The sequence below is a fragment of the Amblyomma maculatum genome, chromosome 1, assembly GCF_055883805.1.
Source record: "Amblyomma maculatum isolate TAMU_Amacu chromosome 1, ASM5588380v1, whole genome shotgun sequence".
NCBI lineage: Eukaryota > Metazoa > Arthropoda > Arachnida > Ixodida > Ixodidae > Amblyomma > Amblyomma maculatum.
This window is the reverse complement of record NC_139344.1, coordinates 462709952-462723177: the sequence shown is the minus strand read 5'-3', so window position 1 is coordinate 462723177 and position 13226 is coordinate 462709952. Positions and strand designations below refer to the sequence as shown.

At 42.5% G+C, this 13226-nt stretch overlaps 2 protein-coding genes and 1 pseudogene across 2 annotated transcripts; 2 read left to right on the top strand and 1 right to left on the bottom strand.

The window, feature by feature from the left end:
• Positions 1–4388: 4388 nt before the first annotated feature.
• LOC146209806 (uncharacterized) lies at positions 4389–7005 on the top strand. The gene is made up of 2 exons (XM_084603924.1): positions 4389–4725; positions 5839–7005. Exons 1-2 carry the CDS (start codon positions 4520–4522, stop codon positions 6533–6535), a joined length of 903 nt encoding a protein of 300 aa, XP_084460050.1. The 5' UTR covers positions 4389–4519; the 3' UTR covers positions 6536–7005.
• On the top strand, positions 6710–7647 carry LOC146209805 (uncharacterized; annotated as a pseudogene).
• Positions 7648–8183: 536 nt separating this feature from the next.
• On the bottom strand, positions 8184–10410 carry LOC146209804 (uncharacterized). Its single transcript, XM_084603917.1, has one exon. The coding sequence runs from the start codon at positions 10290–10292 to the stop codon at positions 9099–9101; it is 1194 nt and encodes a 397-aa protein (XP_084460043.1). The 5' UTR covers positions 10293–10410; the 3' UTR covers positions 8184–9098.
• Between the last annotated feature and the right edge of the window lie 2816 nt (positions 10411–13226).

Here is a 13226-nt window from a genome sequence, read left to right as displayed (position 1 = left end):
GCATTTGTTTTCTGTGAACCTCTCGTCTGTACATTTTAAGTGATCGTATGTATTCCTCTGTATCGTCTCTTGCTGTGTATAAAGTGTGTTTTGTTTCTTACTTCTGACTCCGACCCTTACTCTGGCTTGAACCGGCGAAAGCTGGGCACTAAACGGCACCCTCTTCTGTCACTACAAGGTAGTTGAATCCCGGCTCAGCTTGCCACGCAGGTCGAGGGCATCTCCTTTGCGACCGGAACAGCTACCCCCACTCACTGTAAGGGTGTCTGGTAGTGTGCGCACCATTAAGGGCGCATCATTAATAATCCACTAATGATTAACGAATGACATCGAGACATATGTACACCATAGAGAATTACGCCATAGAGTAAGGTCGTGAGCACCTGCTTCATTGCGTGCCTGAAATCTCTAAATACAGCATGCCTCAGAATGAAGTTACAGCATATCATACGCCCAAAGGCACCAGTACTGTAAGCTACCTAGTTGGTGCCGGACCGGGCAGGCTACCGGGGTGTATTCTGCAAGTATCATGCTGTTGAGCACGAAGCCTTTGGCAGCTCCTTCCTTAACAGCCCAGTGTTAGCACCTGCCACGAGCTTGGCCGGCTGGCACTGGAGAACAAGTGCCCTATGACTAGACTTTTTCAACTGACAGGAAAGGAACAATTAAGTCGGGAGGACGAGCCCCTTACTGTTCCATATCTTCTTCTTCACCACTATTTCAGAACAAGGGTTGGCCATGCAGTGAGGCGCCAGCTGCAGTGATCCAGACAAAGTTCCAGTGCCAGTCCTTGAACCAAGTCTGGAATTGGGGCGAAGCTAGTGCAAAAAGCAAGGATGAAAGAGAAGAAAGGCAACACACAGAGATTTGCACCTTATAACAAATCCGGAAGTCTAGTTATATTTGGGTGCTATCTCCACCGAGTTTATATTATAAGCAAACAGCAAAAGCCAAACAAACTTAGTAAAGTAAGGTTCCTGACATGCTCCTGACCAACGTTGTACAAACTCTGCATTCCGACTGGAATGGCGTTCCAAACATATTGCTATAATCATTTGCTCACATCAGTTCGTTGCAGACGTAAAAGCTTTCCTGTAACTGTGGATACGTATTTTTATTTCTACTATTCCTTTTTAGGGGTCTTTAATGAAATGAAATCTGGTACTGCACACCAACAGTAGATGTGCAAAACTGGATATGCCAGGGCACCATCATAAGGCCAGTGAGACGTTTTTGCATTTAAGCCTTTATTAATTTCACACCACTATACAATAATAATATTGCAGCGCTCAAGAGCTCGATGAAACGTTTTACTAAGCCCTTGATGAAGAGTATCAGACTGTCGATAAGAACATGAGATGCATCTACCGCACTGCCAATGGACAGCTTTCTTCCTTCACCTTCCTGTGTGCTTTAAATTTTGGCTAAGCACTGTGAAAATCAGCAATGCTGCATCGCAAATCCTTTCATGCTAAAGACTGTCTTAGCAACGGGCACACAGCACAGAAGGAAATAAAACAAGTCCAGAGAATAAACCTACCCAACACGCAGCCAATCCTGACATGTCAGCGGTTCTGCACTCATTCCTGCTTGTCAGCCGGGCAAGGTTAGGCAAGTAAGGAAGACTAAACTAAGTCACTCGCTTAGCCAAAGCATCTGAGGCAATGCACTTGGTGCCAAATGATACTAACCAAAGCCATTTACCATGTGAGCACATTAAATGCATATCAAAGAGGAAATTCACACACACAAAATAACTATCGAGAGTAAGACACAGACACTTGCCAATCATGAATAGAGATGATCAATCTCGTGGCACGACAAAGAAACCAAAGATTTGGTAATGCATGATACCACCTCTGTCTTCATATGTAATAATGCATACCTAGGAAATTTTCTATGTCCATGAATTGGAGTAGTACCCGAGCGTACATCAGATTGTTAAAACAGGTGGCTGTTGAGGGCAGTGCAAAGGGCATCTTGCATTACCAAACCTTCAATTCCTTGCTTTCATCAGGACGTTGCCCAGCTTGATACATAAAAGAGAAGTCTCAGTGTTTTTTTACATACTGCAGCTACATCTGGAGCTATAGCAGAAGTGGGAGGTGAACATGATATAAATACAATAATTATACAATACAGAATACAGTCAGTAGAGCAATAACAGGAGAGAATTTAAACAGAGAAACAACACTAATAACAGCTAGAGGTTACTTAACTGTATGAAATAGTGTGCGATGGCGTCAGTAAAAATTTATAAAGGAAGGGAGCGAATTGAGCCAGGAAGCTTGTTCCAAGCTGCGATGGTGCGAGGGAAGAAGCTGTTTTTAAATGGATTATGTCGAGGAAAGTAGGGGACAATATTAAGCTCATGGTAGTATCTGGAAGTAGTATGCCAGGCTGGAGTAATGTAACTGTTAGATTAAAGTCGATAATGAGCATGAATGATAGGATACAAGAATTTCAACAATTCCAAATGCCGGTGACGTGATAGCGTAGTAAGCTGTAACGAAAGTAGGGCAGAAGTAGGCGAAAAATCACGGTGATACTGGTGACAAATGAAACGAATGGCTTTCTTTTGAACTCTTTCGATCTTGGTAATATCAGTTACTTTGTGAGGGTTCTAGTCTAGTACGGGACGGATTAATGATTTATATATTAGTTACTTCCCATCACTTGAAGCTTGGGCTAGAGTGCGTCTTAAATATCGTAATTTCATGACGGCTTTGCTACAAATGTAATCAATATGCTTGGACCAAGATATATTCGTACTGAAGATAACTCCCAAATATTTATAATGAAAGACCATTTCCAGTGACATGATATTACATGAGTAGGCGCAAAAGAAGGGGGGGGGGGAAAGAGCTGTTAGAAAAGTCATGACTACAGAGTTACGAAAATTAATACTCATTTGCCAGTTATTGCACCATTCAGAAAGTGTAGTTAATGAACTGTTCAATTGATAATGATCCTCAGGGAAAATAACGATGTCATAAATAACATAATCGTCGGCATACATGCGAATATTAGATCTGATATTATTCGGTAGGTCGTTAATATAGAGCAAAAAAAGTAAGGGGCCTAAAACGGAGCCTTGCGGCACAACAGAAGAAACCGGGGCCCCATAGCATTCACCTGAATTGTGTGTTACGTACTGGGAGCGGGCTGAAAGGAAATTATATACCCAGTTAACCAAACACGGATTCTTTAAAGTAAGGTTTAACTTGAACAGGAGTTTAGAATGTATAACAGTGTCAAAAGCCTTAGACAAGTTATTAAATACTGCATCAATTTGATTACCACAATCTAAGAAGAAATATCATGTACAAATTCGGACAGTTGTGTTATTATGCTAAAGCGCCGTCTAAAACCATGTTGAACATTAAACAAGATGCTATTAGTTTGTAGTTACTCTGTAATGTGTTTATGAATGATATTTTCTAACATTTTACATGATGAAGATGTGAGTGAAATGGGCCTGTAATTGCATAGAAGCTGTTTATTACCAGATTTGAAAACAGGAAAGAACTTTCTCCAGCTTCCAAGAAGCAGGAACAATGCTCGAAGCGAGTGATTTTTTGAATATGATGTGAAGATAGCGAGCTGCTCAGAAAGAATACTGCACTAAAAATGCATTTGGAATAGCGTCAGGGCCACCATATTTCTTAGTGTCTAGTGAAAGTATTAGGTTGAGAATACCCTCTTGAGAAACAACAATATTAAAAACTGGAGGAGAAGTACAAAAGAATGATGGCAACACTTGGTTATCATCAGTAAAAACGGACTGAAAAAAGGTGTTGAAAGCGTCTGAAATTTTGTTAGGGCATTGGATGATCTCGTTATTGTCTAGGAATGTATTGGATGGAGTGGCCTTAGGAAAAATGCTAGACCAGAACTTTCTAGGATTAGTGGTTAGAATGTTCTTTATTCAACACAAAAAAAAAAAGAAGTCCTTCGTTGATTTGGTAGCAACATGGAGCTCGTCTTTTACTTGCATAACACGAATGATACTGTCTGGATTGCTTATTGATTTCAGACGCCTAAGCCTTTTTACCCGGCGGGATAAGTGCAAAATATTACGATTCATCCATGGCAGCGTGGTATTTTTCTTTTTAGTTTTAAGAGGAACATATCGATCAATACATGTCTTAACAATTCCCTCAAAACAACTAACAAGAGCATCAATATCACTGGCATTGCTGAGCATCAAAAAGCATCAAAATAATTAGACAGATAGTAATAGGTAGCTTTGTTAAAATTCCGAGAAAAAGTGATATGAAACTGCGGTTTGTAAGTGGCGCATAAAATAGAATAGGGGATATGCAAAATTACTTAGTCATCTGGCAACATGCACACGCCGCCATCTTGTGTTGGGCGAGTACTTCAGACATATCGCCCGCGAACCCGCGGCTGCCTTTGAATCGTCGGGCGTGAACTGGCTGATGGAACCGCGCTATCTTTGCTAATTCTATTTTCTAATTATGCGCTATCTTGCTAATTAGCACTATTTTTGCTAATTATGGCACAAGGGCAGCGTTTTCCCTCAAGCGGCCACGAGAGGTGGCGAAAGAATCTGGAGGATTTGCCGCACCTCATTGAGGACGATTTATCGCATTTCTGCTCGTCGGCAACTCCGTCGATGCGGCAGCAAAAGAAAGCGTATTCCTTCGCCGTCGAGGCCTACGCTGTTCCATCGTCGCTGGCCACTAACATCTGCGATTCGAGGTATGTGGAGTTATCTGTGCTTTTACATATGTTCGTCGCTGATTGACTGTTCTGCTGCAGTGTATTCAAGGCTTTCCCTCACTGCGGTAGGCGCGCAAACACCGGCGGCGCAGGAGCGACAGAGTTTCACTGCTCATTTGCGTCAATTCGTATATCGGCTACTATCTATATATGAAGTGCTTTTGGGTGAAGTGAAATCTCGTGGTTGTTTTCCCATGGACATGGTGCTTTCCGATTTGCATGTGTAGTAGGCTGCCTCTGGGCGCAGAATCATGTTAAGCGATGTTTCCCCTCGGAGCGGGAACTCAAAAGACTCGGTAAAAGTAAAGATAACTAAACCTGAGGCGGGAACAGTTAAGATGCCTTCACATTAAGATTAAAAGGCTATGACCCTGCAAAAAAACTAAGAATGACTCGGCTATAGTTTAACATCACATGCAATGATTATATTCCCAGAAGTTGTTATTCATAAAGTATTCATTTATTCATCGGTTATTGACCATTAAAGGTCCCGTTATGGACATAATATGAAGGGGGGGGGGGACACAGACGCATTCAACAGTCATGCACGATTATAAATATAGAAAAAAAAAGTGATCAAGGTTACATAAGGGGCATACAGAAGTATTTAGCAGTTACACAAGAATACGAATATAAAAAGAAAAAACAAAACATATTGTAAAGCTGGGACATAATGCAAAGTATACAAGTGTACAACAACAAGGTAGCTCCTTTTGAATTTTATTTTGTTTTTCTGCACTACACTGCTCGAGTGCCTTTACATATTTTTTTTTTAAAGTTGCATACCCAGCGGGATACAAAATTATCCTTAAGTCTTAGGATACCCGAGCCAGTTCATACCTATCCTCTTTTAAGGCTTGGATCTCAACAAATCATAAGATGTAGTTTGGAAGCATCACCCTTATATAACAGTTGTCATCGTAGTGGGTCCAAATTTTTGTTTCATACCTTTGTTTGTTCGTGTGTTGTAGTGTTCTTTTATTTGCACCTTTTTCTTTCTCATCCTTATGATGGCAACTTTCCTTTCATGTCATTGTGCAGATCTCATCTTAGACAATGGTTATGATCATTGCCATTTTATTCTCCTTGCAGGTTTGACATTGTCTATGCACGAGCGACATGTTTTCGGAGTCAAAAGAAGACCGGGAAACCATACCATGTGCTTCTTGCCTTTCGGCACACAACTGGTGCCATCACTGATGCAACCTACGAGTGCGCTGCAGGGGCGAGTAGCTCATGCAGCCACATTCTTGCCGTGCAGCGGATGATAATCTTGCTCAAGAAGCAGGGTTTTAAAAAGGCTCCAGCTGAGCTTACTTGCACAGAGCTGCCTCAGCAGTGGAGGCGCCCTAGACGACAGGGAATCAGGCCAATGAATGTTCAGAACATTGATTGGAGGAGCCCACGGGAGAATGGCGTAACAGTGCCTTACCCATTACGGCTGTCTAATGCACCTGCACAGAAGGGGGACGTGCAGCAAAACCTGAATGCCCTACATGCTCTGGGCAAAACACTTGAAGACCTTGGCAGCCATGACTTTGCCATGGTGTTTCTGGCTGCTAAAAGTCCTTTTGTGGAAACAAAAAGGGGACCAGCACCACCCGGTTCACCACTTGCCTACCAACAGGCAAAGCTGCCTTCGGGCTTTAGGACATGGCTGTCAGACAACATTTTTTTAGGGTCTGGAAGGGTCACTGTCGTCCCTGACCTTCATCTTTTTGATGAGGTGGCAGACTGTAAATTTCCTGACACCTTATGTTCTGAAGAGCTGAATATATTGAAGGTATAAGCACTGCATACATTAAGGAAAATTCCAAGTTGCATAAGCGACATGAATGCTTTAATGCCTGCGCTTTCTGCACTGTGGCCTCGAATCGATGTGGGTAATTTTTTTTTGCAAACAGTAGTGTCATCATTACAAAGTTTGTAAAAGTGTAAAGGTATTGTCATAAAATTTCATCCAATGAAGATCACAGTATGTTTGTAGACTACGATAATCAAATCTAAATATGGGATACACAGTAGATCATTTGAAACAGATCTAATGTGATGTGCTTGGTTTTTTTTAGCCGTCAGCACACCGTAACGAATTCATGTGATATACAATGCTAGTCCTTAAAATGTAGACGGAGGCAATAGACATTTCTCATTTAATCACAGGAACTACAGCTGTCACCAGAAAAAGCGAGAGACTTGGAGAAAAATTCAAGGCAGCAGACATAGTGCGAGGTGGCGAGAAGCTCGTGTGGCCCGATTAACTGCCTCACGTTTTGGGCGAGTCATCAAAAGGAGAGAAGAGTGGACCGATAAAGAAATCGCGAACATAGTTGAAAGTAAGGACCTCTCTCGTGTGCGCGCTGTTTTATACGGACTCCGAAATGAAAGTCTGGCTGCTGACCGGTACAGTGCCGTAATGCAGAGCTATGGACATTCTGTGTCACTTTTACACAGTGGCTTAGCAGTAAATCCAGAGTTTCCATGGCTTGGTGCAAGCCCCGACAGGTTTGTTTTCGACCCAGAAGAGGATACGTTCGGGCTATTGGAATTTAAGTGCCCATATTCACTAAAGGACAGTCAACCAGAAGAAGCCATGATAAAGTCATCTTGCCTTACTTTTGGGGAAAATGGCCAACCGAGACTCAAGAGAGAGCATGATTACTACGCACAGGTGCTGGGTCAAATGGCTGTTGCTGGTTGCTTGTGGGCAGACTTAGTTGTGTGCTCAGAGAACTGGATTGCAGTGGAACGCATATGGTTTGACAAGGAAGAATGGCTTCAAATGCATTCAAAACTTGACGCCTTCTTTTTTCGCACATGTTACCGTATATCAGGACACGGCATCAATGTCGCTAGTGTTTTGTTCATGTCAAGCAAAAGCCTAAAACAGAAATGTGCTTGAAATCAGTGATGCGTGTGGGCTCTGTATCAAGTATATATGTGGTATGTAAATAATAAGAGCCAATTTACTACTGAGTAGAGTTCTGTTGACATTGCTGCTGAATATATAAGATGTTATCACTACTGTTGAGCATTTGGTGGAGACAGCAGCCTCAGGCTGAAGGAGAAAAATATTTTTATTGTCCATATAAAACTAATAATGGTACAATGCATCAAGGAACAAGAATAATGACATTAATATGGAAGTCTATTGCGGCTTCATTTTCAGCTTTTTCATCATGAATACTCGACAGACACTTCATATCATGCAGATTATATAATGTACAGCTGCTAGCATTCTTTTCTCTTTTATTATGCACGAATGAGATGCATTAAAGCAATCAAAATACTGTCCCAGTAAGCTTCAAGGAAAAGAAAGAAATTGACAGAGTGATTAAAAATGTTACTTTACTGTCAATATTGCACCACAAACTATACAACGGAAGTAGCTTGCAATAAATGAGTAAAATTTGGCTTAACTTATCAATAGCATAAGTAGCCTGGCTCGCATTTGTACTGCACATGAAAAGAAAATTCAATCAAGAAAATTAAAAAGAGGCTTTCTGGCTATATATCATCACACTTAAAATGAGTTGCAGCGATGCTACCCATTTAATTTGCACTGTCTTATTCGAGTGCATCAGTACAGCATGTTCCATGCCTTTATTGAACCTAAAGTAGGTAATATGCAGTCATATGGGGCACCTAAATGTGCATCAAAAGTGCTCGCAGCCCAATACAAATTGGTGACTTGTTTCAAATGTGTTCACAGCTACATTCTTTTTATGTGTATACATCTGTACATGAAAAAAAAAATGTCAGTCACGCTACCTTTGTCTTTTATCATGCTAAGCAAAGCCAATCCAGTGATAAAATGGCAATAAATGAGCTGTTCTGAAATTTAGGATGCTTTTCTGGAATGACTGTTCTATACGCACTACACTCAGACTGAATCAAGTTTTAATATATATGCTATACTTGACACTGTAAAGATGGTTTTGTAATATTGAGACAAATCCTTTATTTTTTAATAATAAAATGGATTGCTAAAGCTATATGTCCTATTTGCCGCCATAGTGGCTCTGGTCATGGCACTTGGCTGCTGACCTGAAAGATGCGAATCTGCGGCAGGGATTTAACCTATTTCGATGAAGGCAAAATGATAGAGGCCCGTGTTCTGTGAGATGTTGTGCACGTCAAAGAACCTAAGGTGACTGAAATTTCCTGAGCCCTATAGTATGGTGTCTCTCATAGCCTGAGTGGCTTTGGGACATTAAACCCCAACAACCAAACCTATATATCTTACTTTATGAGTACTTGCTAAGGGCAGTTAGATTTGCTAACTCCGAGGCTTCAGTTGTGGCTATTTTGCTCTAATGGGATTTAAATCTTTAGTCACGAATGTTTGTACTTATTCAGACACTTGCTTCATCAGAAGTAGTTATGCTTCCTCGAGGTTGTATTAGGGGTGACTGGAAATTTGAGAGGATGGCTGTCACAGTCCATATCTGATTGATAAGTGGTGCCAAGCTGACGGGTACTGGTCTGTCAAATATGTGGTATGACTTGATCCTTTGTATTCTGCGCTCAACGTGAATTCTGAGTTCTCGAGTTTCTTTCATTTCACTGTTTGTAAACTTCCTATTTATCAGAAATGGAGGAATGTTCAAGTGAACATTTTTTTTGCACAAGAGGTCTTCAACACGGAAGCCTTTATCTGCCATGACAGAATCACCCTCATCAAACTCTAAATCAAGAAAACCACTCTTGATCACACATTCTCTGTCTGAGATTGACCCAGTGAATAGCTCAGACACAAAGGAGAGCAGTCCATTAGGTTGCACACCTATTAGTCCTTTAAAGGTGTTGCAGGACTTATAAACTGAATATGTGCTAGACTGTAGTGACAAAGATGACGGGACTTCACACTGGATCTCAGTTGCATCTAGTATCACTCTTGTTGATGCATACTTTTCAGAAAACTCTGGTGGCATGGTTGCATTCACTACAGCTCGTGGTGCCCACAGGGGTATCATACATAATCTATCATACATCAGGTTCAACCAGGTGGTACATATTTTTGAAACCGTGGACTGCGAAACATTAAATCTGTGTGCCAGATCAGTTTCAAAAAGGCCAAGGCGAAGCCGCACAAGAACTAAAAACAGCTCATTTTCCCCCGTCAGGTTTCGTTTGCGACCCTTACTGGACTTGGCATCACCCACAGTGTCGGTGTAGAAAGCACCACAGCCATTCTCTTCCGGTTTCAAGAAAAGCTGAAGGCCAATGAAGCGGCTGTAATCGGGCAGACCAGTATAAAACGTGACATCTTCATCACAGTCGTTAAATGACTCGATGCAGAAGGCGGCTGCCTTACGTCTTTCTTCAGCAAGCTCATTAGCTAGGTCCTCTTTCTCAGCTTGCAGCTGGCGAGCAGCCTCCCTGGCTGCTGTCAGCTGTTCTTCCAGCTGTGTACACCTATCTTGAAGTCTCCTTATTTCTTTTTCCTGTTCTTCTGCAACGGAAATGACCGGCTCCAAATCTCGTGTCGAACAATCAGTCTGTGGCCGCTCGCATGAGCTTTCGGTGTCCTTTTCATCACTGCACATGGATGCATCCACAGGTATAGTAATGCTGCTACTGCCGGTACTCTCAGTCGACCCTAATGCCTGCACTGTGTGACGTGCTTGCTTCAGAGTTGTGTTTGTTGCTGGTGGCGCACGCTGTTTTGGTGGCTTCCGGATCTTTTTATCTTTAACGAAGCTGAACACTGATGGCACAGCAGTGTCCCGAAGAAGCCTGTAGCCACTTGCCACACCAGGCACATAGTCAGTTTCACGAAAGTGCTTTGAGCAAACGTTTGTTGATTTGCCAACAGTAAAGTTGGCGCCTTCATCTCTGCGGATTGCAATGATCCATTTCTTGTACAACGCTGGATCAGTTGGGAATCCATGAAATGACTCCTAAAAAAAATAAGATGGCATTCAACATTTCATGCACCACACACACACACATATTCCGGAATTAAATCAGAAAAACTTGCCATGGTGCTGCACTAAACTGCAAGGACCTTCGTAAAATGGCCTGAAATAGGCGCTTTGTGGATACTACAGTGGGCAGACACAAAGCGGCAGTCGTAGAGGAAAAGGGTACAACAGCAGAAGGAACGGCTCAGATTACGCAATGTTGGACGCCACACACGCGTAAACGATGAATGAGGTGTTGCATAGGGGGCGCAGAAAGGGCATAGAGGTAAACTCTAATGGGTTATGTACAGGTCATGCACTGCTAGTGTGAACATATGACCGCATCGGTGGGCTCTATATAATGGGTCACTGCGTGCGGCGCAGCCGTCATCGCATCAAAGTGGCGCAGAGGATTGACCTGGACGTGGCTTCGCGTCATCTGCCACTTCGCTTCGATGCGCGTCCGAGCCGGACGCAGTCGCCCTTCAATGAGCATGGCCATACACTCGCATGTTCACACTAGGAGTGGACAACCTGTACATATAACTGCCAAGAGCTTGGGTCACACTCACCTAACACACTACCAGTTCAATCATCGCAGCTGCAGCGTTTACGACCAGTGGGTAATGCTGAAATTTTGCAAGCCTTTCTCAAGTATTAATGGTACGTCCCTTTAAAGCGTATTGGATTCTGGCTTTAAAATTTCTCGCACACTACAGTCAAAACTAGTAATAAATTCAGCTGTTAAACGTCGCTAGCACTGCGCATCAAGCGCTAAAAACACGGCGCTTGAAGACGATCGGTCTTGCGTGAAACCATTCTCGATTAAAAAGTAATCCCGCGAGTCTTACCTTGATTCCACAGTCGTCAATCACTCCCCGTTGTTTGCAGAGTGGAACACAGCAGTGTGCGGGCATTTTGCCGGTAGAAAGCACTATATAAACATTCCGGTTTAACGCGCACGCACGCAGCTCAATCCGTCCGTATGACACCCAGGTGTATGGGCAGTATGGGTCCCTCGCCCAACACAAGATGGCGTATGTAGTTTCGAACGCGTTCACCAGATGGCGCTACCAATTTTGCATACGGCCTATTGCTTTATGGTCAGAGATGCCATCAATAATTTCATATTTGTAACCTTTAGTAATTATATCAGTAGACAGAAAAACCAAATCTAGGGCAGCAATATATAAGAGTAGCTTCAGTAACAACTTGGGTGATTCCGAAGCTTAACGAAAATTTCAGCAATTCCCTACACACGCTTGATTCTTTCCCAGGAGGGTGCATAGACTGCCAATGAATATTTGGCGTATTGAAATCTGCAATACAGATAAAATTAGATGCACTAAAGTTATTTTCGAACATGAATCGGTTGAGGCTAGGTATGGTATCGATACTGGAGCTAGGAGGTCTGTAAAAGGCACAAATTACTATGGAACAATTAGACAATCTGCGTTTGCACCGTACGAACTCGGTATCAGGAGGACTAGGTAAAAGAGTGACTTTAAAGTCGGCTCGGAAGAGTAGAGCCACGCCTCCGCCTTTACCAGTTTGCCTATCAGCTCTAAATGCAAAATAGCTAGGAGGATTGAATCCCGTGTCTTGAACACCCTCATGTAACCACGTTTCGGTGATGCAGAGCACATGAAGAGAGTATATAGAAACGAGAGCAAGAATGTGCGAAGATTTATTAACAATGCTTCTTGCATTGACATTTAAAAGGGTGAGGTTTTTGTCGGGATGCGAGGTCTGTCAATGAGGAGTATCGATTGGAGGATAAAGGTTATGTGGCGGAGATGCAGAGTTCGTTGAAGGTACCGGAGCTGTAGGAACATGGTTGGCTGCTTTATAATTTGCCGGCACTAAAGAGTTGCGCTAAGCATCCCATGTGTAGTGAACGTTGTCAATGATAGCATGGTTATAATGCAAGCGGACAGATGAACCATTGTTGCGGAAAGAAGCCGACGCATTCCAAAGGTTTTGACGGATAGAGCGAACTCTAGAAGAATAGTCCTCTTTGATATAGAACTGTGCATTTTTAAGCTTAGATACATTTTTTATTATTATACTCTTTCCTCGGAAGTTCAAGAGTTCAGGAATAACTGGCCGCGGTTGCCCGTCACGACTTTTGCCTAACCTATGACAACGTTCTATCTGAAGACATGGGATTTTTAATTTGTCAACAATTAGCTGAAAGACGACAGTCAACAGGGAATCATTGGATTCTTCAATCTCCTCCAAAAGGCCATAGATAACAATATTATTTCGCCGGAACCTGTTTTCTAGATCATCGATCGTATTAATTAAAACAGACACAACACTCGCGATTGACGAGATTTCAGATTGCATGTCTACACATGCTGGGTCGGGATCACGAGATGATTCAAGGGCGGACACTCTCAACTCCAAAGCATGAAACGGTTGCTTAATGTCAGCTATGTCCTGCGCGATTTCTTTCTGATTTTTCGGTAATTCAGGAAACATAGATTGGATACTAGGGTTTTCAGGGCTCTCGGAGCGCGATCGAGCAGATTCGTTTAGTGAAGAACTGGCAGCGTTCGTATTGGAACGGGTAGT

What these genes read in the sequence shown, in the direction of transcription:
- LOC146209806 (XM_084603924.1), top strand. Translation starts at nt 4,520, where the DNA reads ATGGCACAAGGGCAGCGTTTTCCCTCAAGCGGCCACGAGAGGTGGCGA. An exon ending in ACTAACATCTGCGATTCGAG is followed by an intron (nt 4,726 to 5,838) that starts GTATGTGGAGTT and finishes TTCTCCTTGCAG; the next exon opens with GTTTGACATTGTCTATGCAC.
- LOC146209804 (XM_084603917.1), bottom strand. Translation starts at nt 10,292, where the DNA reads ATGTGCAGTGATGAAAAGGACACCGAAAGCTCATGCGAGCGGCCACAG.